Below are 26,638 nucleotides of genomic sequence, written 5' to 3'. Positions count from 1 at the left end.
ATGGCAGGGGAGAAAAGTTGGTCAGAAATGGGATATAATTAATAAATTCTGTATTTGCTTTGGAGGTGCTCCAGAGACCTTTTTCACTTTGTGTTTATATCACTTGGCCACTGTGGTCTCCAGCTGCTGAAAGGGCAGGTGAGGTTTTAAGCAGCAGCAGTAAATGGTGGCTCAGGTCTGTGTCAGCCAGGCAGCACGGACTGCCGTCGATTTCTTGTCAGAAGCACCATGGGGTATTTAACACCTACAAACCTGAAACTTCCTGGGCTTGTCAATGTTTAATTTGACCAGTGGGTCCCGACTCCTCCATCCCCATGGGATGTTTTCGGCCAGGGGAAATGCTTCGAGAGCATGTGCGAGTGGATCTGCAACCTTTGTTGTCCTAAAATCTGCAGTCTCAGCCTCACTTGTCACACCAAAACACGTCCCTGTGTGGAAATCAACCACGCTGTTGAGCAGGTTTCTCAAGTGACTGTGAACCCTTAGGAAATGGCCATTGCAACCTGATTACCATGCTCTTTGGCCTTGGGAAAGTCACTCAGCATCTCTGCTGTGGATTTTCCTCTCAGATGGGAGTAAAAAATACAAGTAACTCTTAATAACGTCGGTGTTTGGGTTTAAATATTGTCACCTTAAAGGAATTGCTCCCTTTTTGTCCATGACTGTTTCGCAATGTGCCAACTTTTCCTGTCAGAAAGGAAACACACCTAACATTTTTACTCAGGAGAAGGCAGGGGCAGCAGCTCCATGCAGGCTCAGGGGGTCGGTTCCACAGGACAGGCTGCCTCCTCGGTGCGGCAGCGACGGGCCCCTCAGCTGACTGGCGGACCCCTCATTTGACCCACGAGCCCCTCAGTTGACCGACGAACCTCTCAGCCGCCCGCCCGGGCAGCACCCGCTCCAGCGGGGAGGCCCCTGAGGGGAACCACAACCTCCTCCGCCCGCGCGGCGGCGCCCTAACGGCCCCGCTGCCAGCGGGACCGCCCCTCCCCGCCCTCGCGCCCCGGAAGGCGGGAAAGGGAGCGCGCAGGCGCAGAGGGGCTCGCGTGAGCGAGGCGGTGGGATGGCGGGGTGTGTGTGGGAGTTGCTGGGGTGGCAGCGACTCTCTGGGGGGGTCCCCAGGCTGTGGTTTAGGGGCACAGGGGTCTCTTTAGGGGGCAGTGACCCTGCAGAACAGAGGGGGGAATCCCCAGGCCTGGGTTTAGGGGTGCAGAGATGGCTGTGAGAAGCAGTGAGCCCGGGCCGGGGGGTGAAGGGGTGGTCCTCAGGCAGCGGTTATGGGGTGCAAAGGTCTCACAAAGGAGTGGCAGGGCTTGTAGAGGGCAATCCCTGGGGTATGGCTTTAGGGGTGTACTAAACTCTGTGGGGATGCAATGCTTGCATTAGCTGTGATCCCATGGGGACAGGCAGCAAGTGCAGGAGGAGCCATGATCTTAGCTGGGACAGCAGGTGCCAAAGGGTGGCAGCTCCAGGGGTGCAGGCAAGGAAATACAGGGGTTGGTAGGTAGTGGTTGTTGGTGAACCTGGCTTGCTGCCCTCTCTTGCCGCCAGCCTTCCGCTGCTAAGTGGTAAAAAGTCTTTTGCCTGTATTTCAGCAGCTGTGGTACCAGTTGTGTTCTGCTTGCTTTTGTTCCCCCTTTAGTGCGGATGTGTCAAAGCAGATGCAGCTTATGGAGGTGCTGAAGAAGGAGGTGAGATCGCTGCTAATGGCTGCCAAAGAGGGGTTGACCCCAGGACAGCTAGAGCAGGAGTACATGGCCATGATCGGCAAACCTCTCCCTCTACGTGACCTGGGCTTCAAATCCACCTTGGAGCTAGTGGCAGATATGCCAGAAGTTGTCAGAGTCTGTCCTTATGAGAAAGGCACTTTTATCCTCAAAGGTGAGATTTTGTGTCCTTAAAGGTGGAGGAGTTGTTTGGAACCATGTACTGGTGTGAAGTGATGCTCCAAAATGGGGATGTGCAGGATGACACATGTTCCCAGAGCTGTAGGTCACATATCTCTGTTATTCTTTTTCTTATGTAGCTCTGTTTAATGTCTTGTCTTTGATATTTATTCCTGTATTTTGATCTGCCTTCTAATGCTTTACTGCTCTTTTCTCCTGAAAAATTACACAAGCTTCTACTTATTTTTGTATATTTTGCATTCTGCACTTAGTTTAGAAACTGCAGTAACATTTCTTACGGGTACGCTAGAGCTGGTAAGCTTTGCTTTTCCTGTAAATGCAGACTACAGCAGAAGCCAAAACCAGAGATGGGGCCTTAGGAGAAACTCTAAATGTTTCCCTACCTGACCCCATGGTAAGTTTAGTCTGTATCAAAGAACCTTTTTAATTTTCTTTTTCTTTTGGGAAGAGCTGAGGAAACAAATGGTAGATGCAAAGAGTTGATTGGGAAGGGTGAAATCTTTTTTTTTTTTTTTTTTTTTGAGTGCTACAGTAAGACAAGAAAAAGTTGTTTAAAAGCATGGAAAAGACTTGGGCTGCTCTCCAGAGAGGCCTTGTCTGGGTGGGTGGGTGCTCCATAGTGGGGGTTTACTGTGATTCTGGACGAGGGGAGTAATGAGCCATTTACTGTTTTCTCAACAAAACCCGCTGCAGCTGGGTTTCCCGTTGTGATCCTGTATCCAAGAATTTGACCTGCCTTCCTACCTGCATCTGAATTTATAGGGATGAGGGTGCAGACTGGTTGTTAAATATGGTTCAGGCCAGTTTGCAAGGGGAAAAGTGGTTGCCCTGCTGGAAATCAGCCATGATTTAGTGTGATTGCTTTTGAAAGAGATACCTGCTTCTGAAAAGGGTAGGGGGGAAAAGGAAAGAAAGGAAATGAGAGCTTTGCCTGTGTAGACCTTTTAATGGTTTTCTGTTTTGGTAGTCTAATAGTTTATTTCTTTCTGTTGTAGGCATTGCAGATGAGACCACCAAAGCAATTGCCGAACTGGTTGCCAGACAGAGGAGAAATGCTAGGGCACGGAAGAGCACTGCTGCAAAGGCAAATGCAAATGCTGGTTCGTCCTCTAAGAATCCACAGAGTTTCCCTCAGAGGGTCAGGGCTCCTGTCCTGCCAGCGACCGCGAAGGCTGAGCTGCAGGATCTGCTGAGTTCCTCACCACTTCTGCTCTTGGACTTTGATAAGGCTTTCTTTAGACGCTTTGGCCGGGCGTTCCAGTACGCGCAGTACGGATTTTTCTCCATGTTTGAAGTCCTCAGAAGCGTGTCTGATATCATTGTGGTGGAGCAGACAAGAGGAGGTTCCTTGCTGACCCTGAAGAAGTGCCTAACAAGTAAGATAGAGAAGGAAGAGATGCCGCAAGGTGAGGCACAGGAAGAGATGCTGCAAGGTGAGGTGGTGTGTTATTTGGTATTGGCGCTGCGGCCAAGCAACTGTGTTTCAAGTGGATGTTGCTGTATTTCTAGTTGCTGTAGTAGTCCTGGTTCCCTTAGGTTTTAGCACAGAAGGGCTGTGGGGGGCTGCAGCAGCAGCTGTCACAAGGTAGTTGTCTTGCTAGCAGAGAGCTTAACTGGAAGTTTTCTACAAGTTGCCACTGTTTTTTGGTGTGAGGTGAAAGAAGGGATGTTTAGCCCGTTCAGACTACAGACTTTCTGAATGTGTGCGCAGGACTGGAATTTTTAGTCATTCCAGGCAATAGATGAAACTAGAAGGATCTCCTGAACGTCTGCTCCACAGGCTGGTAAAGCCTTTCTGATGCGCTTTTTTGAGTAGCACTAGAGTGAAAGACATAGCTACAATGTTCCACAAAAGAGAACAGAAGAGACTGCAGATGCCCTCAGCGTTCCCCCAACAGCTATGAGAGAAGGCAGAAAATCACATGCAGTTCCTACCAAATTCCTGACTTTTCTGGGGGAAATGTTTTAGCGTCATCCTAGCAATTGATTTAACCATTAGCATGCTTACAAGAGCAAGTGTTTTTTGGTCTGTTTTAATTTATTAACACAGTGAAAGATGCCTCTCAAGTGAATCCTCATGTCTGTGGTGGCTGTGAGTGCTACAAGAGATGAGGAACACAGCACCAGTGCTTTCAGACTTCCCTTTTCAGTTGTCTTTCTGCTTAATATGTAACACTGCATCAGTACAACAAAGAGTAACAGTCAAATCATCATCTTTGCAGCAGCACCTGCAGTCGAGATGCCTCCTTTGGAATCCAGCTGTGAGACAGAGAGCATCCACCTGACAGCAGAAGAGAAGCCAATGGAAATGCAAGCAGTAGATTTGGGTGATGGCTTCAAACAAGTAAGTGGCTGGACAAGCAGTCTGTAGCTTTTTTATGTCTTAATCCAGGAGGTGATACTCTTTACTGCTTTTGTTGTTGAGTTTGTGTGGATGATGCACTGTTGCTTCTAAAAATTTTTATACCTGTTTTAGATGAGCCTGGAGGTGACCAGACTCTACTGATCTGGTATGTAGCTTCATGTACTATCCAAACTAGGTCTTTTTCTTGTCTCTTTGTGGTCTTGAGATCTGTTTTCCAGATCACCTGAGGTCAGTTAAGCATGATCCTGCTCCCTGATAATAGTGGTGATACCTATAGGTGTACTTACTTGTAAGTGGACTTTAATAACTTTGTTCTGAGACTAGCTGTGGGGAATTTCCCCTGCTGTAGTAGCTGCTCAACACTTAAGCCCTGCCTATGTGACAAAGCTGGAGAATGGTCCTCAGACACCTTGATTCCTGCAGTCTCCACTCTGCTATTTGGTTGGACTTTGTAAATTTTGGGGTTTTTTTCCTTGTTTGTTTTGGGGTTTTTTTGTTTAACAATGTATTTTTAGAAAGGGATGGAGAAGAACAGTAGAGAGGCTCTGAATTGCCAAACTTGATTGAGAGAATTTGTTTGTGTCCCTTCTCTTTTTTTCTTTTGAGCATCTTTAGGCCTTTCTTTTCTCAGGAAAATCCTCCTACTGAGAGTTATTTCCTCTGCTAAGCTCATCTTGTAGCTGTACGCAACTGTACAGTTGGAACACTTAGGCAGGGAAGAGGTCCCAGGAATTCTTCCTGAATTTGGTGGTTTGTGCACTAATGAATTTGGAAGCCTGGAACTACAAATTGGATTTTGTGCAGCATTTCATAAAACATACTCTTTAGAGATTTTTGGCAGGCTGTTCTGCTCCTTTAAAGAATTTTTAATTTGGTGTGATGAAGTCCCCTAGATCAAAGTCTGCTTGTGGCAAGGGTAAAAAAGGAGAGATATGGTCCAGGTAGCCCCAGATTTCTGTTCTTATGTATCAAAAAAGGAACCTGTTTAAAGATCCTAGCAGAATAAGTCTTGGAATATGTTTGTACAACTAGTATTTGTCATGAAACACCAAGTTTGCTTTTTTTTTTTTTTTTAAATGCCCTAAGGAGGAGGAAAGCAAGTTGAAATGTGTTTGGGTATACGATGAACACTTGTTCATTGGGATGCTGCAAGGTGGAGGGGGAAGATGCAACCTGATCCCCCCCTCTCCTGCTGCAAGGTATCCAAGTATCCAGTCACTAGAGACTAATAGTGGGAGTGTTGTAAGGGACAAGGGCCCTGAGAAGGGTAAAGCATATAGAGCTGCTGCTCTCAGCAGCTTTTTCTCATCACCCTGAGCAGAAGGAAAGATGTCATCCACACCACTCTTGGCAGCTGCCAGTCCAGCTTAGGGCAAGGAGTTAGCCAGTCTTGCAAGCTCTATCTCTTGTAAGCCTAGTTTTACAGTGTGTTCTGTTGGTTTATCTTTTTATAATTTTGTTGCTTTTTTGTAAATGTGTTTTTAAGTACATGTCTTCTATGTCTTTCAGAGAAATGTCTGTAATAGCTACTGATATGTGAGCTAGATTAAGGGCACACATAATCTTTATAGTCTGATATGAAGAGTATTCTCTGCACAAAACTGTCCCTTAGAAATGCCACTATTCACAGGCATTTCTTAGAGGAAATCCAGGAAATGTAAGGGTTTTTTAGACATGCTGCTGCTCAGACAAGAACACCCTCAGTTGCCCATTAACTCACTGTTAAACTCAATGTTTTAGCCAAAATTTTTAACTCAAAAAAATTCAAGGACATTAGCCCTTGCTCAGTCTGCAGAAGGAGAGAGGTTTATCTGCTTCTTTAAAAAATGGTTAAAAGAGCTAGTACTGCAAAACTCCATTGTTTGCAGTTGTATTTAGCCATGTAAACAATGGAGCGTGTGCTGGAAGACAAATTTCCCATACGTTGCCTGATGTATAATGCAGTGGTAACTTGTAGCATATTCATGATTTGTAAAATGGAAATAATTTTGTCTTCTGATCATTGGAGGAATGCTGTTGGCACAAAAGAAAGCCCTTGAGGCAGTGAAAGTAGGTGATGTCTGATTAAGTTTCCAATCCCCACTAGGTCAAGTTAAATAATGTTTTCAGCTGTTAAAGAATAACACAAAATTGTAAGCTGTGCTAACAGCTCACTCATACAAATTTGCCTAGAGTGAGAAAAGAACAGAATTTGTAGGTTTTGTTTGTTTTTATCCTTGGGAAATAGCTCTAGTGTGAAAGTGAGATGCATTTGCGCTTTCTGTCACTTTTGAATCATTTTCAGATAGAGTTTTGCTGGTTCAGTCATGTACTGTGTCATGGTCATGGAACATAGAAATAGCATCTTTTGGGTGAAGTCCAACAAACAGGTGGGTTGTGTTTGGTTTGGGTTTTTTGGTGTGAGTCTTTGTTTTGTTCTGCTTTTTTAGCAATTACCATTCAATACTTTTGTCTAAATGTGACATGACTCCAATTCCTCTCCTTTTATTCCTTGGAGGAATATGAGCAAGGTATTTTTGTTGCACCCCTCTTTACACTGGAGGGAAGAAGGAAGGAAGGGGGAGAGAGAGACTGTGAGAATGAATGTTTCTATCACAGGGAAAGCTTTAATCCAAGTTTGCAGAAGTTGCTGGGATTCTCTGATATTCAGTAATTCACAGGTCCCCAGGAAAGCAGAACTATTAATTTTTTTTACCTTAATGGAAAGGCCAGTGATGTGTAGTCAGTACATGACAAGATATCTGAGTACCACCTTCCTCTTATCCCTTTGTAGCCTCAAGATTTGGAGCAATCCCTGCTAGCCAAGTTGATAATGACTCCAGAAATCCCTCCAGATGCTGTTCAGGATAGAAGCCTTTGCAGTTTACCACCACTGGAGAGAAGGTGCTTGGTGGGAGTCTTTGTGGAATTCATCATCTCTCCTAGCCAGTTCTACATCCACATCTGCAGCAGTGAAACATCTGATAAACTGCAGGATATGATGATTGAGATGAGGTGCGAACATGCTATGCTGATTCACTACTACTACCCGTTGTGTGAGTGTGTGTTTGTGCTGAGGGAACAGGGCACCCAGCTGTTAGTGATGGTCACTGCTGGCTTGATTACTTGACACAGATGCTGGTGCTGTACTGAAACACATACTCATAATGCTTACCCATTCCTTTTAACTAACAAGCAGTAAGTATGGTTAATAGCAATTCACAGTAGTTTGGCCGTGTCCTAGATGGTCTTAAACTTTAAAAACCTGGAAAGATTATGGAAAGGAACTTCAGGGTTCCTTTGCACCTCTCTCTTGTCTGCGGTACTGTTGCTGATGTGCTCAGTTGAGGCTTTTACTTCCATCTCCAACACTTACCGAAAAGCAACACGTAGCAGGCCTTTGTCATATCTATATTTGAAAGCAAAACCCCATCAGTGGGGTTTGTTTGTCAGTTACATGATGCATCTGGGATTCTATTCCACACGACAGTGCTACAATTGCTGTTAATTGTGCGCCAAAGTAAATACTTGATGTCTGTGGGGCACGTGTAAGTGTGATTACAGACTCTGCAGACAGATAACTGTCTGTACTGTGTGAGCCAGTACTTCAGAATCTGGATCATAAGAAGCACTGACATATCAAGCTAATGGCAAAAATTAATGACTATAATGACCTCTGATTAATCTCCATTAATTAACTTCTTGTTGGACCCCAAGAATATCATTCAAATGTTAAAAGTTTGGGTTTGCATTTTTATTGTCGTTTCAATTTAAGTGTAGCAAAACAGATGTAAAGCATCTATTAAAACAACTCTTGAAAATTCGTGTCGTGGGGACTTTGAGAAATCGGGATTCTTCTGAAGCCCTATATATTTCTCTTTGTTCATCTTCTGCATTCTACCAAGCACAGTTTTTCATTATGATCTTTTGCAGACACTGTTACTCAAATAAACTTGTTTCTGATCGTTATATCATGCCTGAGTCTTCAGTACAGCCTGGACATCTTTGCTGTGTAACAGTCTCGAAATGGTGGTATCGCGTTATCATTCATCGTGTGATCAATGACCAAGAAGTAGAGGTGTTCTACCCAGATTATGGAAACCTCGAAATTGTCCAAAAGTCTTGTCTGAGATTCCTCAAGTAAGTAAATTACTCATGGGTGACAGAATCACAGAACGGTTGAGGTTGGAAGAGACCTCTGGAGGTCATCCTGTCCAACCTCCCTGCTCAAGCAGGGACATCCAGAGCAGGCTGCACAGGGCCAGGTCCAGACAGTTTTTGAACGTCTCCTGGGATGGAGACTCCATGACCTCTCTGGGCAGTTAACCTGTTCCGGTGCTTGGTCACCCTCATGGTAAAAATGCTGCTTTCCAACTGATCAGTCCCCTACATGTACTGGTGCATGGTGGTGTTCCTTCCGAAGTGCAGGACTTTGTTGAACTTCATGAACTGTCTGTCCACTTCTCTGGCCTGCCAACGTCCCTTGAATGGCAGCATGACCCTCTGGTGTATCAGCCACTCCTCCCAGTTTTGTATCATCAACAGGCTGGCTGAGAGTAGACTTTCCCCAATCATCCAGATAGTCAATGAAGATGTTGAACAATATTGGACCTAGTGTTGACCCCTGGGGTACATCACTAGGTCCTGGTCTCCAACTAGACTTTGTACCGCTGATAACCACTCTCTGGGCCTGGCCCTGGCCCTCCAGCCAGTTCTCAATCTACCTCACTGTCTGCTCATCCAATCCGTAGTTCGTTAGCTTCTCTATGAGGATCTTGCAGGACACAGTGTCCAAAGCCTGACAGAAGTGAAGGTAAACAATACCCACTGCTCTCCCCTCACCTACCAGGCCAGTCACTTCATTATAGAAGGTTGTCAAGTTGGTCAAGCATGACTTGGTGAATTCATGCTGACTACTCCCAGTCACCTTCTTGTCCTTCGTGTGCCTGGAAATGGTTCCCTGGATTAGTCGTTCCATCGCCTTCCCAGGGATCAAGGTGAGGTTGACCGGCCTGGCTTTCTTCAGAAAGACATCCCAGCATGCAGATTTCCTAGAAAGGATCTGGGATTTTATTCCATTAGTGGTGCCTTGCAGGAACTTCTTCGTTTGCAGGGTAATCCTTGAAGTGACGTTGTTTAAGACCTGTTTCACTGATCACTCTGGGCCCTTTGCTCATCAGTCCTGTCCATCACTCCCTCACAGTGACTTTGAGCTAAATCCTTTCCTGTTTCTGCCTTCCTTCCTCACTCTTTCCTCTTGCCATTTTATGTCACTTTAGAGCAAGCTCCCTAATCCGTCTTCCTAGGTTCCGTAAATGGATGTAAACATCCTCCTGAACAGATGTCAGTCCAAGTGGGATGCATTTGCAGTGTCAGAGGTAGTCGTTCTCCTCTGCAATTCAGTACCTTTTCCATATTTGCTTCTGCCCTCTCATTTGCCTCTTTTCATGCTTGGCTGTTGGCATTCTTTGGTTCAAAAGTCATTGCTGTCTGTCCATACCTTTGTAATCATAAGGGGTTGTGATGGGAAGATGCTTGGGCAAGGGAAAGCATAAGGGACCAGTTGTTACTGCTGTTTCTGCTGTGCCCATTTTCTGGATATGGAGTGTTTTCCAAAGCTGCTGTTGTGTTTTATTCATAAGTGCAAAATCCAATATGTGCCTTTGTATTCCTAAGCTGATTTTAAAACCCAGAAGAGGAGGAAGTTCTGCTCTTCTGCCTGGTTTTGCTCTAGTTTTGCTGTAATGCCAATGAGTTTGTTTTGCATTATAGGTGGTGCTACTTGAAGCTCCCCGCTCAGGCCATCCCGTGTTCTTTGGCGTGGGTAAAACCCATGGAGGTAGGTGTTGGTATGCAGTTTTGTTTGTTTATGTATGAAAGCTATCAAGTAGAGTTTAGCTTTTTTTCCTGGTAAGGGTAAATATTTGGATTAATTCAGGTCCCATTGATGTTCACAGCAGGTTCAGCAGAGTATGACTGTAAGTCCCTGTCTCTGCAAGTGATCACCTTTCTGCTGTCTGTTTTCCTTATGATCAGAGTATCCTTGCTTAAGTTGTTGCAGAAACAGATAGCTACTCTTAAGCAAATCAGCAAACTTGTTTCTTCCCCTGCCAGTAGTTTCCAGGGTCTTCTGAAGCCTTGGTAGCTCCAGCCCTCTGTTTTAGAAATTTCTTTTGTAGTGGAGCTTTAAGTGAGTCGGTTTGATGCAATCAGCATAGCCAAAGAATTACAGAGGTCATAAGACAGTTCCTCTGTGCTGGGAAACCTCCTGGTCAAGAAGCCTGAAGAATACAATCTCTGAAGGAAAGCATGTGAGTAGAGTTGCTTCTTCTGTGTTTTAAAGACATTATTTTAAAAAAAGGTTTTCTCTGTTTTTTGAGGGTTTAAGAATCACAATTTTCATTGTGGTGACACTTAGCAGCTTCTTAAAAACTTTTGACACTTCTAATGTTTATAATCTCGTGATTCCAGGAATTAAAAAAACCAAAAACCAACAACCAAAACCACCACCACAAACAACTGTATTTTAGGCATTTGTGATAAAATCACTGGTGAATGCTATCGAGCCGTGTTTGGAAATATGTATTTAGGGTGCAAGGGCATTCCCAGTGTAACTAGCATTGCAGGCTTTGGGGTAGTTTGATTTAGTTCGGTGCTGGGAAGGTTGTCTGCCTGACTTTCCTGTATTTGTCCTGAGCCTGACCTAGCTTAATTGCCTTTTTGACAAGTGCCCACAAGGGAAAGTCTCTGGCAGCGAATGTTGGTCTGTTTATAGTAACTTTATGTTCCTATTTCTTCTTCAGGGTACGTGGTCCAATGCAGCAACTCTCCTATTCAAGCAGCTATGTGACTCCAAGCTGCTTGTGGGCATCGTGGATGAATACATGAATGGCATTTTGCATCTCTTCCTGTGTGACACATCCACAGAGGAGGATGTCTACTTCCACTGTGTCTTGAGGGATGAGGGATACGCTGACATCTGTGGAGAGAACATTCCTTCCCAGGTCAGGAGGGAGGTGTGTGCTGCTGAAAAGAAGGGCAGGGAAAGGATCGGTTGAGTGCCTGTAATGGGAAGATCTTTAGCTTGAAGCAAGTAGTTTTATGAAGAGCAAATCTGGTATTCCCCGCTTTCCTGTAACAGTGTTTTGTGACTGCATCCCACAGTGTCTAACTCTGTGGTGAGAGCTCGCCTTTTTGGTTAAGGTGGAATGTGATGATACAGCAGAGATGTTCCGGTTTAGTAGAACAAATTATTTTCATGCTGTCTTCTAACAGTGGATTAGAAGGTTTTGATATTTAAGTTGATTAGCTTGTTAGTATTGCAAATTCATCTGGAGCTGACACACATCTTTTTTACTTTTCCGTGTTTATTAATATAGCTATAGATGTTCTGAGCATTAGGACAAACTGAGATGGACTTGAGAGATTGTTAAGAGATGTTAGTTACTTCACTACCTGTAGTCAAATCCAGCAAGTTTTGTTAGTTGTAAGTTAAGGCCCCTGATTCATTCAAACAGTTAATGAGAGCAAGTTGGTTAGATTTTATTTTCTGATTTAAGTAGTGCTACATAGTGGCAGGGGCAGTTGAGTGAGGAACAGGATAGTTAAATTATGTTGGCCTTCTCTGCTCTAGGCATTGAAGATTGGTTATGTCATTAACAAACTGAATTACGGAAATGATCTTGGTTTAAAAAGTCTCTTACTTTGCCAGTGAAATGTACAATGTTGGACAGCGTAACCACGGTGGATTGCACGTTGTGCCTTGGACAGACATTCAAGTTGTAAGCCAATGCAGAGAGCATTTATGATTTAGGCCCATCTGTGTCACTGTCTGAATGTCTCAGCTCAGTTTCAGTAAAAACTGTGTGGATGTGAAAACCCTTGGAAAGGTGCTGCCATGATTTTATATCTCAGCAGAAAGTCATGCTTTACAGCCCAGAGTGCTCGTATCTGTTTTGTTCAACAGATGCAGAATGCGTGTTTTGGCAGGATTAGATCCTATGATTGGTTTTTTGTATGTCTATGTCCAGTTTTGAGGGGAGAGGGGCATTGCTGAGTAATTTTGTTGCTGGAGGGAAAGGAGTTGATTTTTGTAGTAAGACAGTTTCTGCAAGAATTTGAAGCTCACTTTGTAGGTGGTGTGCTTCTTCGTAGAAATTTGCTGAGTCTTTTTTATTCTTTGTGGTAATTACATCATGGTGTTCTTGACTATACTGAGGGATTTTTTTGTTTGTTCCTAGGGATTTAAGGAACTGAATCCTTTGGCCTTGTATGTTCAACCCAGTGGAAAGCAGGAGAATGCCGAACTGGTGGAGCCAGACCTTCGCTTGCAGCAGGAATCTCTAGATGCAGATAGTGAAACAGCAACCTCAAAACTGGATGAGGATGAACTGTGTGACCAGGTGGGAGTTTGACTGTGGCATCGCTATCATTCAATGAAATCAGCTCCAGGGATCAGTTAGATGTGTATTGGTTTAGTCCCATGCAGGTTTTTTGTGGAGTTGGGGTTTTTTTGCTTTTATAAAAAGCAAGCAGAACCATAATATAAAAACAATTACACGTGGACCATAAATACACCTCTAGCTGCTTGTCCTTGATCCCTTTGTAGACTTCAGGGAGTCTGTGCTCAGTGATTTCTCTAGCCTCCCACATGCACCATAATTTTTCAGTTGGAGAATGGACTCTTGAGAACTCAGACCAGTACCAGATTCTTGAGATCAGTTTGACTTAGCACTGTCATATTTTGCACCCCCAGGAGCCAAGAAGTGGTGTGTTTTCCTGTCGCATCTCTGGGGTTTGGCAAAGGATGTGTAATAACTTGGGGTATCATTTAAATGTGGGAAAAGACCAGAAGAACTGGTGGTGGTGTATTATTTGCATTAAGGGTCTTGCTCATTCTAAACTTATCTGAAAGGAAGAGATTTGCAATCCTGATTGTTGCAGGGGGTAAGGTAGTACGCAACTATAGTTTTATTATAAAAGTAACTCTAAAGGTGAATGATAGCCGGATCTGGCTACTGCTTTACACCTTTGATTTCAGAGCACGTTAAAAGGAGGAGCCCTTTGCTATTTAACAGATGGAGAAGCTGATGAACAGAGAGGTTAAGCAGGGAGTAAACCCCAGGTCTTGAGTGCAATCTAACACAGTACTGTTAGAAACACCATGAACACTTGTCTACAGGTGACTCTACTTTTCTGTGTTACTGTAGTATTTTCATGACACATTTTATTACAGAGGCCAAAGCAACTTTCAAGGAAATGTCAGCTGTCAAAGTGTTCAGCAGTGGGCCTGCTCTGGGGCTGTTTTTCTGATGTTTCTCTGAAATAGGAGTAAAAGCTAATGTAATGTTAATAACTTGTAAAGCAGTCATTTTACCTAGGTGGGGTTTTTTTTTCTTAGCCGGCTGCGTTTCTGTGCTAGAGAAATTCTATACGGTGTATATCTTGAATATTAATGGCCTTGCACTGTCGATATATCATCTGAAGGACACAAACCAGCATCTTAATGTATGTATTTGGAAGAAACTAGTGCGACGAAGACTGCAAATCTGAGTTTATTGTGATTTTTTTCCTTTTTTTTAATGGAAAAATCTGGAGAGTACCCTAACTAATTAACCGTAGCAAGATCCATTTGTGTAAATGTCAGACATAGCTGGTGATGAAATCACCAGTGGACTGGTGGAATGTAAATGCATCCAGGTTTTGTCATGTCTGATTTTAAGGGTCTTATTAGACTCCTTTTCCAAAAAATGCAGTCCACTGGATTTCTGTTTGTCTAAGACTTTAAACATTTCCTTCTCTGCTGTTCTGCTTAGCTGTCCAAAATGTTTCCTTATCTTCCTTGGTGCATCACTAACATGTATAATCAATGGCAGTTATAAAATGGCTGAATGTTTTGAACTGGAATGAAACGTGTCTGATGTGACACTTGCTTAGCTAGCATTTTCCGGTAACTCCTCTTACGCAGTGGGGAACTCCCTTTGCATTGTCCAATCTTAGATTTACTTTGTCAGGACTTTTCCCCACCACCACCTTCCTTAAGTGCAAAATGACTGGACACTGTTGTATCAGCTGTTATGTTAGGACACTTCTTCATGGTAAAATTTTTCTGAAGGCAGCAAGCAATAACCAGAAAACATTGCTTGAATAAAACTGTACTTTCCAAGTGATAAGTTTTACTGTGGAGGAGAGAAGTTAAAGTGACAGTTAGTTTCTTGTTCGCATTATTTCCTGTCCTTTCCAAACTTCTCCAGGTATAAACGTTAAAACTTCTGAGCAGAACAGAAGAGCTCCTTTGCATTTCTCTCAGTTAATCTGCGAGGCGTATCATCTGATTGCTCTGTAATTTGCTCCAGTGCATCCTGCTTTCTTCTGCCCATACTAGCTGTGCCTTTTCTTACTTTGTCCATCTCCTTAGGAATGGCACCTGTCTGCTAAGGAGGAGACACAGGATGATGTGCGGCCACTTTTGGATGAAGTGAGTGTCCCAAGAACAACAGACCAAGGCCCTGAACTTCCCCAGGAGGATACAAATGAAACTCCTACAGATCTTAAGGCAGTGGTTAAGGTAAGGGCTTTTTTTCTCAGCTATTTCTGTTTGAGAGGGGTTGTTCTTAGTTTTAGATTATTTTAATAACCCTTTGATTGCTTTGACATGTTTTGTTGGTTTTGGTTTTTTTTAAAGTGACTGACAAAGAAATAATGACTGGCTATTAGCATGGGCTCATAGCTATATGTTTTCCTCTTTGCCGTTGTTCCTGGTGTTATTGATGATATACTTGTGCTCCACTGGCATGTCAAGGTACTGTGGAAACACAGTTGACCGTTTCAGCACTTTATAGATCAAACCTGGCCCTTCTTCACTCCTCTGCTTCCCCTCCATTCACAGTCCTGAGGGTTACTGGGAGTTATTGTGGGGCTACTCGGGATCACACAGGCCTCCCTTCCTGAGCTAGGAGGGGGGGTTTGGGAGGGTTATGTTTCAGGCTGTAATTTGAGGCATTGTGCGGTGCTGGTGTTACAAGTTTGCTTCTTAAATAGTGATCAATCTAATGGAGTCTAACGGAGCCTGCAGCATGGCATTTTGCAAATGCTCCGCTCTGGGTTCAGCAGAGAGCCTGTATCAGGATTTGTTGAGCCACAGAACGCATTGCAGATCTGGAAATGGGAGTGTTCCTACGAGGTTTTGGACAACCACAGCTCCTTACACATCTAGAGGTTGATAGTGGTTGAGACAAAGCACTTTCTGGAGGGATGAGGGGGAAAGCAGGAAGAATGGTGGTTCTGGAGGATGTTACCTGAAAGGGATGGAAAGAAAGCAGACTGGGAAAAAAGGATCTTGAGGGAACAAGAGAAAAGAAAAGTTTCTTGTAGCAAGTGTGGGGAGAAAGTATGATGAGAGGAGATGGAGGCAGGTGGGTAGATAGCGATAGGGACCTTATGAGCTGACTTAAATGCTCCCCTGCAAGTATTAAACTGTGTGAGTTTCAAAGTATAGGAATTTCCTAACTGGATCATAGAAGTCCTGGGCACATTTTTTTGTGCCTGGCTGTGATCTCTGTTACAGTTTTTAGAAGAGAAAAAAATTTCTATTAAGGAAGACTGTAGGATGAAAAAATAACCTTGCCTATAGACATTGGGATGGGGAATGCATCAGCCAGCTAGTTAGGACAGAGAGGAAGATTTTCTTTCTCTGATTCCTGCTCATCTCTTGGCCTCAGGGTTTTGGGGCACTTAGAGCATCACCAACTCGTATTCCCTCCTTTCCAGTTTTCACTGCTCCTGCTTTCCTTTTCAGTGCTTGTGTTCTTAATTGTGTGAATCAGGAGGAAGAGTAGCTACTGCCTTACTTCCTGCCCCTCACAGCACTCTGTAGGATATCCTGTCTCATTTGCTTCTTCTGTAAACTGAACAGCTTCTTTTTGAATTATTTCCATCCCAGCTTTTTCCAGTGCTAACAGACATTCCTAGCGTCCACCCTTGCTGCCTATCTGTTTCTGCTTTGCCCTGGAGTGGCAGTGACACTGCCTGTCCCCCAACAAGAATAGTGTGGGTGGCACGAGGAGATAATAATCATCTTTTAACCCTGTTCTTTTTGTTGTCCTGACAGTCTGTATTTTACTACATGTTAGGCAGAGTTTTTCAGTGGGCCGGTGGTATCAAGCTGAGTAGCTGGTTAATTGGACCTCAGTGATGCCTGTCATTCAAATTACTCTGTCCTGGCATCCTGTCAGCACTGAATTTCTGCTGCCCAGCCATGTAGCTCTCCTTGCAGCTTCAGGAGTGCCTCATGGTCCCTGTGTGGGGGCCAGTTTAAATTGTTTGAATCTACTTGTGTTAAAAAAAAAAAAATTTAAAAATTGTTTTGTTCCGGGCTAATCCTCTGAACGCACTTTCACCAATGGGTGAAGCACCTCTGCATGGTGATTCACCCCTTCTGAAGATGGATGCCTTTCTTCTGCTGCTTTCACAACAGAAGAAGCCTAGAGAGCAAGCACCTAATTTTTGAACAGCTATGGTTGGGCAAGGTGAATTGCTGCTTGCCTGTCGTTCCACTGTTTTTCTTTTCTGTGCTGAATTAACAAATACAAACATTGGCTCTAGTCCCTGTATGTGGCTGAGACATGGGTGATCATCCCTGGAACTTAAGTTAATTTGTACTCTTAAGCAAAAATGCAGAGGGACTTCCACTGACTCCATTCCCACTCCCTTGCAGAAACTCCCTCTGTTGCCATCATTTGTTCTGCGTGGGTCTACTGAGAGATGACCCAGCTGTTAATTCTTTGCTAAGACATGATGATTTGTATCTTGTAATAATCTGTCACTCTTTTCGGCTTGCTGTGCAGGAAAAACTGCCCTTTGGCCAAGGTTATGAGTAACTAGGCTTTTGGGTTTGTTTTTCTTTAAACCACCCAGTTGCTGACATTCCAGTTCTCTGTGGACTTTGAGAGATAATAAAGATCAGGGCAACTAATGAACTGAGTGTGCACTAATCACACCCTCTCCTGAGTTTTTTATATACATTTGCAGACACCTCATTCTCTTGGAGAGTCCTCAATGCCTGCTGTCTTATTCAAGTCAGTGGAAGACTTTTACAGCTCCTTTATCTACTCCAAGCAACCAGCAGAAATGAGCCAAGATGACCCTGATCAGATAGAAAGATTTTCCAACAAGGCTCAACTTCGTGAAGCTGTACATCCCTCTGTTCTACTTATGGCAATACCGTTTATGCTGGACAACCGTAACAGTACGAATAGATTTGTCAGTAAAATTTAACACGGCAGAAAGCTGAGCAGTGTGTTACTGTGCTGTGAGTCTTGTAGTCACTACTGGGTATCCCAGGACTGGTGTTGCTTCTTTGCTAGAACAAATGAAAATGTTGGTGTTTCTGTGGGATGGAGATGCGACAATAATAAATGACTGGATGCGATGCATCGGTTTGACCTTTGTGCAGCAAAATGGATTTCTAAATGTTTAATGGGAACAAATGAATTGGGGGTTATTTGTTGATTTTGTTGTTGTTGTTGTCTTTTCTAGACTTTCTGCTGTTTTCATGCAGAAGTCTTTGTTTCTCCACTCCATACATTAGCCTGTGTTCATTTCATACTGAGTGTCTCTCAATCTCCCAACCATAAGGGACAAAAGCGGATTTTTAGCCTTGTGAGGTCCCTGTGGGGGTGTTTGTCTTCCAAAGGATGGAAGAATTTACAACACCCATATAAGAATTGCCTGATTTACAAGGTAGATTAAGTGACTTGCCGAAGGCAGTGCCTGTTTGTGCCTTGCAACAGAGCTATCTGCCGTCTGTCTGGAGTGGAGGCCTAGTTCTCCAGACAGGAACTACTCAATTCGCATCTGATTTCCCACCTCTGGGGAAATAGGGGCGAGCGCTGGGAGAAGAGGGAGAGACACTCTTGGATTATACTGTGTCGGGCTCACCAAATAGGTGTGTAGTAGAAAGTCCTCTTGCCGTGACCTGGTAAGGTCCAGGCAAAAGGGATTTCAGTCTAAACTGGAGCTCTTAGAGTTGCCAATGTAGATACCGTCTTTCTTTTCTGACTCTTTATGCAGATGAAGAGGAAATGAAGAACAAAGACCTTCCCAGGAGTCTTGCAGTTGGCCTGTGCAGTGCCAGTGGGCTGTCTGACCAAGGCCCATCTCAGAAACTGTATGTCCCTCCTACCACGCTATCTGCGGTGCTGGCAGCTGCACGCTTAGCCACTTCCAGTGACTACTTCCAGTGGCCCGCAAGCATGAGAAAGAAGGTGTGAGAAGAGGGGAGAAGCTGGAGCTGGAGCAGCTGCTGAGGAAGGCTGCCTAGAGCAGCAAAGGCCCTCTGTGTGACCATGCTGTCATTTTCTTTGTTCAGAAACACTTAATCATTTGAAAAACCTGGAGTCTGACATCTTCTCAGATGTGCCCAGTATGTGTGATAAATGTTACTTTTACTTTCAGGAAAATAGTTTGGTTTTGTTGTACTGGTGTTGCACTGATTTATTGTTCTTTAATGTAATGGTTCAGGAGAACATGTAAGTGTCATGCTGTGTGACGTGTCCTTTAAGTTTAGGAGAGGGAAACTGGCTACCTGTCCCTCCCTCCATCAGTACACGAGCAGTTTTGACACTCTGGGAGGAGACGGTTTTGAGTTTTAACACCGTGGATGCTCTGCTCTCCCCTTGCTGTTAGGAGAGGTGGTTGTGTCCCAGCTCAGGCCTCAGTCTGTGTTAAGTGCTGGTAACTTGCAGAAAAGAAACCTCCTTCCCCGAGAAACAGACACTCTGATTCGTTGATGAATTAGGATGCCACACATAAAAGCATTAGGAATCCCATGTTATGGGTATCAGATGAGATCTATAAAGAATCCAGTGAGAGAAAGCATGAAGCTTGACATTGGCCATGTTTATGTAGCTCCCTACCTGTGGCAAGAAATCCTCTTGGGCTTGGTTTTGTTAATGCAGAGAAAAGCTGTGAAAACAGAAGTGCCCTGGTTATGAATGCTGGCATTCAGCTGGTTTGCTGGTGCCCGGACTGTTCCTCAGCTCTTCAGGGGCTTCCAGGGCCGCTCTGTGCCCACCTGCAAACGTGCCAGAGGTATGCTTCGCTGCAAACTACCAAGGAAAGCTCAAGATAGGGCTTAACGTTACTATTGGAATGGATAAAAGCCCAGCATAAGAAGTTCATTGATTGGACTAGATGGTCTTTAAAGTTCTTTGCCAACCCAAACCGTTCTATGATTCTATGACTGTTTTAATTTCAGCATTTAGGGGTGGGTTTGGATGTGAAAGGGCTTTAAAAAAAATGTAGAGAGAGAAAGAAAAATTGGGGCTTATTAGGAAATGACCACACAGAAGGCTAACGAAGGAGCTAGAAATGGAGAGGTGAGGAGCTATGGCTTGAGCAGGGGCTGTACAGCCCTGCGGGGAGGTTCAGGCTTCAGGCTGGGGGGGTTGTATCACTTATGTTTGTTGTCTGTCACTTTGTTTGTTGTAGGGACCAGATTAAACGGAGCTGAGCTTGCTCGGAGCTGTCTGGGTGATGGAGTGTCTCCAACACCATGCTTTGTGCTGCAGAAGTCCCCTTTTGGTTTTGGGGAGGTGAGAATTGGGTCTGGGGTGTGGCCAGGAGCCCCCCATGTCCACCCCAGGCTGCAGCAGGAGCCAGCCAGCGGGCTGGAGGAGCTGTCACCCTGTCCCTGCCACTGTTGAGTCACTGCTAGGTGGTGGCTAAGGTCAGCTCTTGGTGGCTTGGCTCCCTTCAGACTAAACCCCTCTTCTCTGGGGGGCTGGGAGGGCAAAGGAGGTGAGGAGCTGAAGACACTGCTAGGTGGGCAGCTCCCTGTGTACCTGCTCCCTGCCTGGGCCACAGCGGGTCCTGCAGCTGCCTGGAGGTGTAACAGGGCTTTTGGGGATGGGTCCCACCACTGCTCGGTGTGCACTGTCCCAGGAAATTGGGGATGGGGAGGTGGTGTTGGGGTCTGGAAGGGGGGAGCGTGCACAGGAGGCAGTATACAGGGCTTTGCTGTGATCCCGTGTACCTTTTCTGATGCTTAACGGGACAGTTTGTTTTTTTCCTATAAATTTTTGCGATTCACCCATTGTCTGGAAGTGCGTGATTAGTTTTCCACACCCTTTCAAATCAAGATAAAAGGTGTGCAAAGCAGTGAGCCTTAACCCTGAGCCAGGACCCCTCCAAGCACCTGGGGGATGGAAAACCCACCTGGAGCTGCTCCCCTGCTCCAGGGTGACCTGGTCTCATCATCTCAGCCGTGCGGTGGCATCTCCCTTCCCAGAGCAGCTCAGGTCATGTTTCTCCTGCCCAGCAGGTCCTTGTTTGTACATTTGTTGTTTAAGGCAGTGGAAAAAGAGAAAGACGCCTCGAGGACTGGAAAGTGATGCCACATTTGTGTCCCTGCTCCAGGGCGTTGCCACGCTGGTGCCAGGCAGTGGGGAAGGAGAGGTGGCTGTACCAGGCATCGGGGTTAACCTGAGCGAGCTGTGAAGTTTGGAGGGCCCTAACCCCCCAGAGGTGTCTGATGAAAAGGAGGAAGATGTTCTGCCCTGCGACAGACCTGTCTCTGCAGGCGTCGGGTCCCTGGACACCACCCCCCCACCCCCCGTCGTTGAGGGGCTGCTCCATGGGGCAGTGCCCCTCGTCCCGGGGTGCGCATGTAAAGGGGTCCCACTCCTCCGAAGCAGCTGGGAGAGGAGCCGCTTTCCTCTCCTTTGCCTCCAGTTTCCGCTTTCCCCACAGGGCAGCCGTGCTGCCGGCAGAGGTTGTTGACTGGGAGTTCCCTGGCAGAGAGGACTGAAATGTTGAGAACAAATTAAAAATTGAAAGGCGGCGCAGCTCTGCAGCTCTCCCTAAAAGCCAGGGGTTAAGCAAAACACCAGCAAGGTGTGTGCTCCAGGGACTCGCTAATGGACTCGGGCGATGTCTGGGGTCAGCGCTGCCAGGTGGATGGAGCCGAGGTGGGTGGCTGTCCTCCCCGCTGGGGTGGTGGGAAATGAGTGCTGGCATTTTGGTGATGGAAACAGGGGGGATCCCCTCAGCTGGGGCTGTGCACGTGAGAGCGGAGCTGGACCTGGACTAGCTCAGGAAGGACCCCGGTGCCCCCGCCAGCAGCTGCTGGGTGTGGGTGGCTCTGGGAAGGGTGAGGAGTGATGCTCTGGGCAGGGATTTTGTTTCGGGTGGGGGATTATGGAAGAGTTTCTCGTGGTGTCTGTAAGCAGCTGCCTGGCTGTGGCAGTAATCGGGTGCTTTGAGTTTTAAACAGGCTGTCAGGAAGCATTTGGCTGGTGGGGAGGAGGCTGGAAAATGACAGCTCGCTTCACGCGAACAAAGTGCTGCGGAGGCAGCCAAACGCCTCCCTCCCATGGCCGTGCCGGGCTCAGCGGGAGCCGAGCTCGGGGTACCCCAGCAGTGTGCTGGGCACACAGGGGGTCCCGGGCTGGCCCCCGCAGCGGCTGCTGCGGCCGTGCCTGGTGCTATCTCAGCATGGTTGAAATTGCCCAGATTGATGCATCAGCCCATCCCCTCTCCACCCCTCTGCACTTTTGGGTCAACCCATGCTTTGCAAAGTGGGGTTCAATTCAGCAAGTCATTTGGGCTTAAAAACCAAAATTGAGTGCTTCTGACCCCAAAAACCTTTCTCTCTTTATTTTTAGATGGTTTTTTTCAGATGGAAATTGAATCTTTTTCTGGTTTAGGGAGGATAAAACTGCACTCAACCCTGCATCAGATTGTTTCACTTGACCCACAAGTAAATGCTTTTCTTTCCTCTGACCTGGAAGGATTTCTTTTTCTTTCCATTTGGCAAGAAAAAAGAAAAAGCCAATTCTCGGTACAGGTCACTGCTAAACAAGGTCTTAAGCTGGAGCTAGCTTTTCAGCCTAAGCACTGTGCCAAAACCCATCAGCTCTTCCCACCGCTCCTGAGTGCACGCACTGGTCCCTGGAGTGGCTCCCTTTTTCTCGCCGTGAAAAGCCCCGCTTTGCCCTGCATTTCGCTGGGAGCAAACGGCTGCGGAGCTGGATTTTGGATGAGCAGAGACTTGGAATGGTGCTTGTACCTTGCTGGCTTTTCAGAGCGTGACTTAGCATCCACCTCCAGGGTGTTTCGTGCAAGCTAGCCGCCGTTGTCTCTGCAAAAGCCCATTTCGGTTGAGTTTGGGGGAGATGTTGCATTTTAGTGCTGAGGTATTCCTGTTCATGGGAAGGAGGGTGAAGGAGACGTGGGGCAGCAGTGCTCCTGGAGCATCCCTCGGGTTCAAAATGTGGCCAGCACTGCCTTTTAGTTGAACCAGGACTGTGCTCTGGGGCGGAGGGGGCTTGGTGCCAGCTGCGAGGGTCTGTGCGTACCCCGCACCACCCCATCCTGCAGAAACGGGGGCTCAAGGTATCCTCCTGAGGATCCGCTTGCGTCCGAGCGAAGTGCTCTCATCTCTGGCTCAGACCTGGCTGCTTGGGTGTTGTTTCCTGCATCAGTGGCACCGCTCCAAGCGCAGCACCCAAAGGAGAGGGAGAAGGGGGGTCCTTGCGGGTGCTGTGTGATGCCATGAGCTCGCAGGGAGAAGGAGGGACGAGCAGCGCGTGGCGTGGGCTGCTCTGCATCCGAAGTTTAGTACAAAAGTGCCGATGCACAGGAACCAGTTGGAATTGGGGCCGTTGCTGGTGAAACCCTTCACCGGCGCTGCTGGGGGAGGGGTAGATTGGCTCCTTCCTATTGAGAATGGGTTGGGGGGGGGGGGGGCGAGGGAGGAGGGCTCAGGACAGGCAAGGTTTCCCCCAGCCCCTGCCACCCTCGCCCTGTGCGTGTGTGTGGGCTCCTCGTCCCCTCCCCGCTGCCAGGAGGTTTCGTTTCTGGTTCAGCTCTTCCAAGGCAGAAGCCAATTGCAGAGGGGTTGCGATCTCACTTGTGCTTTTAATCCCACTGCTGTCAAGCTCCATTAGGAGGTTTGGCATCATCTCGCTACCTCTGGGGCTGGACCGCAGCTCGCCCAGCCTGAAATGAGGACAAGCCTGGGCTATGCTGGAGCGGGCAGGGGCCGGGGAGGCAGGGATGCTTTAGGGGACATTGCTGCCCTCCCCAGAGCTTCCAGCCGTTATGGACGGGGGCTGCAAGGAGCTGTGAGACCGGCTCACTTTGGTGGCCTGGTTGCTCTGGGAGCGGGGTGGAGTGGAGTTGGGGTGGCAGCAAGCACCGTTCCCCAGGCATTGAGGGCGTTTGAAAACCTTTCGGCACTGCAGCCTCAGCCCGGGCTCTTCTTCGCGCCGGGAATACGGCTGCATTTCGGTAACCCGCTCACGACCTCCCCCTGCTCCCGTCGCAGCACGTGTGGCTGTGTTCGCGCTGCGTGCAGCTGGGCATCCCTCCCCGTGCTGCCGCATGTGGTTCCCAGCGCCTCAGCGGGAGGTAAAGCAGCCGGAGGAAGCGATTGCGGGAAGGGGAGCTAATGGGCCAGAAATTGGGGCTGAGCATCCTACCCAGCCGTGCAAAATAGGCTGCACGGCTCAGCAATGGGAGGGGAAGGTGCTGTCACTCACCCCCTCCCCGGCCACTGACATCTCCTGAGCACCTCCCGGGATTTCCAGGGTTCCAGCACTCCAGGCACGCGTGCTGCAGGGAGACTGGGGGCTGCCCTGGGACCAGTCCGGCTCATCGTTGCTCTCCTGAGCTTGTTCGCAGCAGTTTTGCAGCCCTTGTCTGCCCGAGGGCTTGCAGCTACCTGGGAAGGAGCTGACACATGACGAGAGCATGAAGAAGGGCAGGGAAGATGTGAATGCAGAGAGCCGGGGGCTGGCAGGGTGGTCATCGGGGTAATGTCTCAGTTTTTCCTGATCTCTCTGCCAGCTATGCCCAAGGAGAGCAGAGCCGGGGTCATCTGCCCACAGCCAGGAGCGGCCAGCACCAGGGTTTGGCAGGCTCTGCCGTGTTCATTATGGCCGGAGCGTGGCTTTGAAAGGCTTCTGTGCAGCCAGGGAGGCTGGGGAAGGGCTCTGCTGCAAAAAGAGAGAGGGGAGAAAACCTTCCAGGGGCTGCCACCGCAGCGGAGGTCTTCAGCTCTGCCCTGTGCTGGCGCTGAGGGGTGCTGGCCCGGGTCGGGTTAGCACCTCTGCACCCCCTGCCCCTCCTGAGCTTTTCTCTGGCCAGCACGCAAGCCTGGCTTTGTCCCCGTGGGTTCGCCCCGTGTTGCCATGTCGCGTGGACGGCCTGCAGCTGATCCCTGGGAGGATGCTCTGACCGAACCACGGAGCTTGGAGAAGTCAGCGTACACGTGGTAAGGTCACAGTTGGCTGGAAGGAGTTAATTTCCTGCTCTGTTTGTCCTTCCTTCCCACTCCCCTGCACATCATCCAAACTCCCCCTGGACCAACTGGCTGCTGTGGGCTTGTCCCCACGCCCAGCCTTGGCACCGCTTGGAGCTGCGTGAACCGCAAGTCCCGCAGGACGTGTTTTCCCTACGAACCCAACGCCGTGCCCGCGGCGATCGATGAGCCTCTGCCAAGCCAAGCAGAGGGCTGCGGCTTGGCAGGCGGAGAGACCCCTCAGCCGATCGATGCGCCACGCTGCCCAAGGAAGTCCTCAGCATCACCTCCCCGCAGCCCCTCTCCCCTAACCGGGGGCTTTTCCGTGGTCACCGGAGCAAGGCAAAACCCCCGAGGGCTTATTTTCCTTGCTGGAGAGCCCTGGGTTGCTAACGCAGCACAGCATTTCCTTCCCAGTGCTGGGAAAAACTGCTCGGCTGCATCAAATATTTAGGCTTCGTGTTTGTGGGAGGGTGGAGGGAAAGAGGCGGCTCGTGGCAGCGCTGCACCCACTCGTGATGGGGACTGCGGCGGCGCTTTCCCCGTGGGAGCCCTGCGGGACCTCCACGTTGGCCGGGGAAACTCCTGCCTCCCCCTGGGCGCTGGGCAAGGGGAGTGAAAAAATCAGCGGGGTTGTTTTAATTTCTCCGAATTTTCCATGTGTGCTGCATCTCGGTGGCTGTGCACAGCTGGTGGGTTTTGCCCCAAATGTTGCCCCTTTCTCCTCTTTTTACCCCAAACTTGCCCAGACCCCCTGCAAGGGAGCCACCCAGGGAGGATGAATCTGGAGGGATGTGTTTACCCAGCTCAGGGCAAACATCCCAATTTTGGGGCTGAACAGTCCAAAATACAACACAGGCTGTTTTCCCCCATATCTTGACTAACTCAGCATAAGGTAAGGAGCATCCACAGCCCCTGGCAGGGCTTAGGAGCACACGGATAAAGCTCCACTTGGCACATTGGCCACTAAACAAGGGAAATAACTAAGACAGATGGTGAGCAGCCAATAGCTCCTTAACTGGGCACTTAAAAATCACAGCATGGGGCAAAAAAAAAAAAAAAAAAAAAAAAAAAATCATCTCCCCTGACTGTTCCAAATGTGACTTTAAGTGGCTCATAAATCAGAACAAGCAGCCCTGGCCCGGAGCTGGGCCAGCCTCCTGTGCGAAGCAAAGTCAAAGCGGCTCTTGGGCAAAGCTCTTGCTCCCAGGTTGGTGCTTTGGGGAACGCGCTGGGTTAATGCCACGCTGCTGCCTAACGACGGTGGAAAGCTGTAAACCCCCACCCAGGGAGAACATTTGTTGCATCTCTTGGTGTAAAATACACAAGGGTTGAGCTTTAATGACATTTGTCTTTGTTTGGGAAGGAGACAGCACAACTCTCGCCCCACGACATTACCCGAGGCTCGTTCTACCTCTCCTCCTGCGCAGAGGTGGATGCCACCGCGGCGGGCAGCCCTGCGTGTTCCCGTGTGTCTCCTGTGCAGCGTGGGCAGCCCTGATCCTCGCCGTCCGGGTTGGAGCTCCCAGGCGGTCCCGTATGATGGAGTAGGATCCTTCTTTTTTGGGGGGGAACACAACCTCCCTTGACCAGCTCCCAAGGGAGGAAAAAAAAAAAAAAAACATCCACCCCGTTAAATGGGAGTGCAGGCACCATGCTGGTCTCTTCTCCAGCCAGCCGGGAGGGGGGGTGTCTACGCGCTCCCCTAAACAGATCGGATTTGGGGAGACGTGACACTGGTGCGTGGGATGTGCGATCCCTGGGTTGCTGGATGGGCGCGTTCCCGGCCGCATCACTTGGGCAAGGGGGAGAGGTTGGGGCTGCTGGGCAGCTCCTGCTGAATGTTTCTTGTTCAATCGGTTGGGTTTGTTTTCCAGTGCTTGTGCAGGCAAAAGCAAATCCACCGAGGTGTATAATGACTGATCCACATCTGGCGGGAATGTGCTGCGGAGAGGAAAGCTGTGCCTTAACTCTGCGCTCCCCAGGGAGCAGGCAGGCTTGGGAGGCTGCAGCGATGTGTTCCCAGGGCCATGCTGGGAGGGAAGAAGGTGCTGTGAGGGCCTCGCAGCATCCCACTGAGATGCT

General features: G+C 47.8%; 1 protein-coding gene across 3 annotated transcripts; it reads left to right on the top strand.

Annotated features, from left to right (window-relative positions):
* Positions 1–1,014: 1,014 nt before the first annotated feature.
* TDRD5 (tudor domain containing 5) lies at positions 1,015–18,553 on the top strand. 3 transcript variants are annotated; one of them, XM_075760407.1, is made up of 12 exons: positions 1,015–1,071; positions 1,643–1,881; positions 2,903–3,313; positions 4,130–4,251; positions 7,046–7,266; positions 8,185–8,391; positions 10,024–10,090; positions 11,055–11,255; positions 12,492–12,653; positions 14,669–14,818; positions 17,281–17,497; positions 18,322–18,553. In XM_075760407.1, exons 1-12 carry the CDS (start codon positions 1,064–1,066, stop codon positions 18,519–18,521), a joined length of 2,205 nt encoding a protein of 734 aa, XP_075616522.1. In that variant the 5' UTR covers positions 1,015–1,063; the 3' UTR covers positions 18,522–18,553. The 3 variants fall into 3 exon arrangements, with proteins under 3 accessions (XP_075616522.1, XP_075616521.1, XP_075616523.1); XM_075760406.1 differs by having other exon boundaries at positions 2,903–3,340; XM_075760408.1 differs by lacking the exon at positions 17,281–17,497 and having other exon boundaries at positions 2,903–3,340; positions 18,322–18,479.
* Positions 18,554–26,638: the final 8,085 nt, after the last annotated feature.

This window comes from Balearica regulorum, chromosome 8, assembly GCF_011004875.1.
Source record: "Balearica regulorum gibbericeps isolate bBalReg1 chromosome 8, bBalReg1.pri, whole genome shotgun sequence".
Taxonomy (NCBI): domain Eukaryota; kingdom Metazoa; phylum Chordata; class Aves; order Gruiformes; family Gruidae; genus Balearica; species Balearica regulorum.
The sequence above is the reverse complement of the archived record's forward strand: the minus strand, read 5'-3'. Positions and strand labels throughout refer to the sequence as shown.

What these genes read in the sequence shown, in the direction of transcription:
- TDRD5 (XM_075760406.1), top strand. An exon ending in GATATGATGATTGAGATGAG is followed by an intron (nt 7,267 to 8,184) that starts GTGCGAACATGC and finishes GATCTTTTGCAG; the next exon opens with ACACTGTTACTCAAATAAAC. An exon ending in CGTGGGTAAAACCCATGGAG is followed by an intron (nt 10,091 to 11,054) that starts GTAGGTGTTGGT and finishes TTTCTTCTTCAG; the next exon opens with GGTACGTGGTCCAATGCAGC.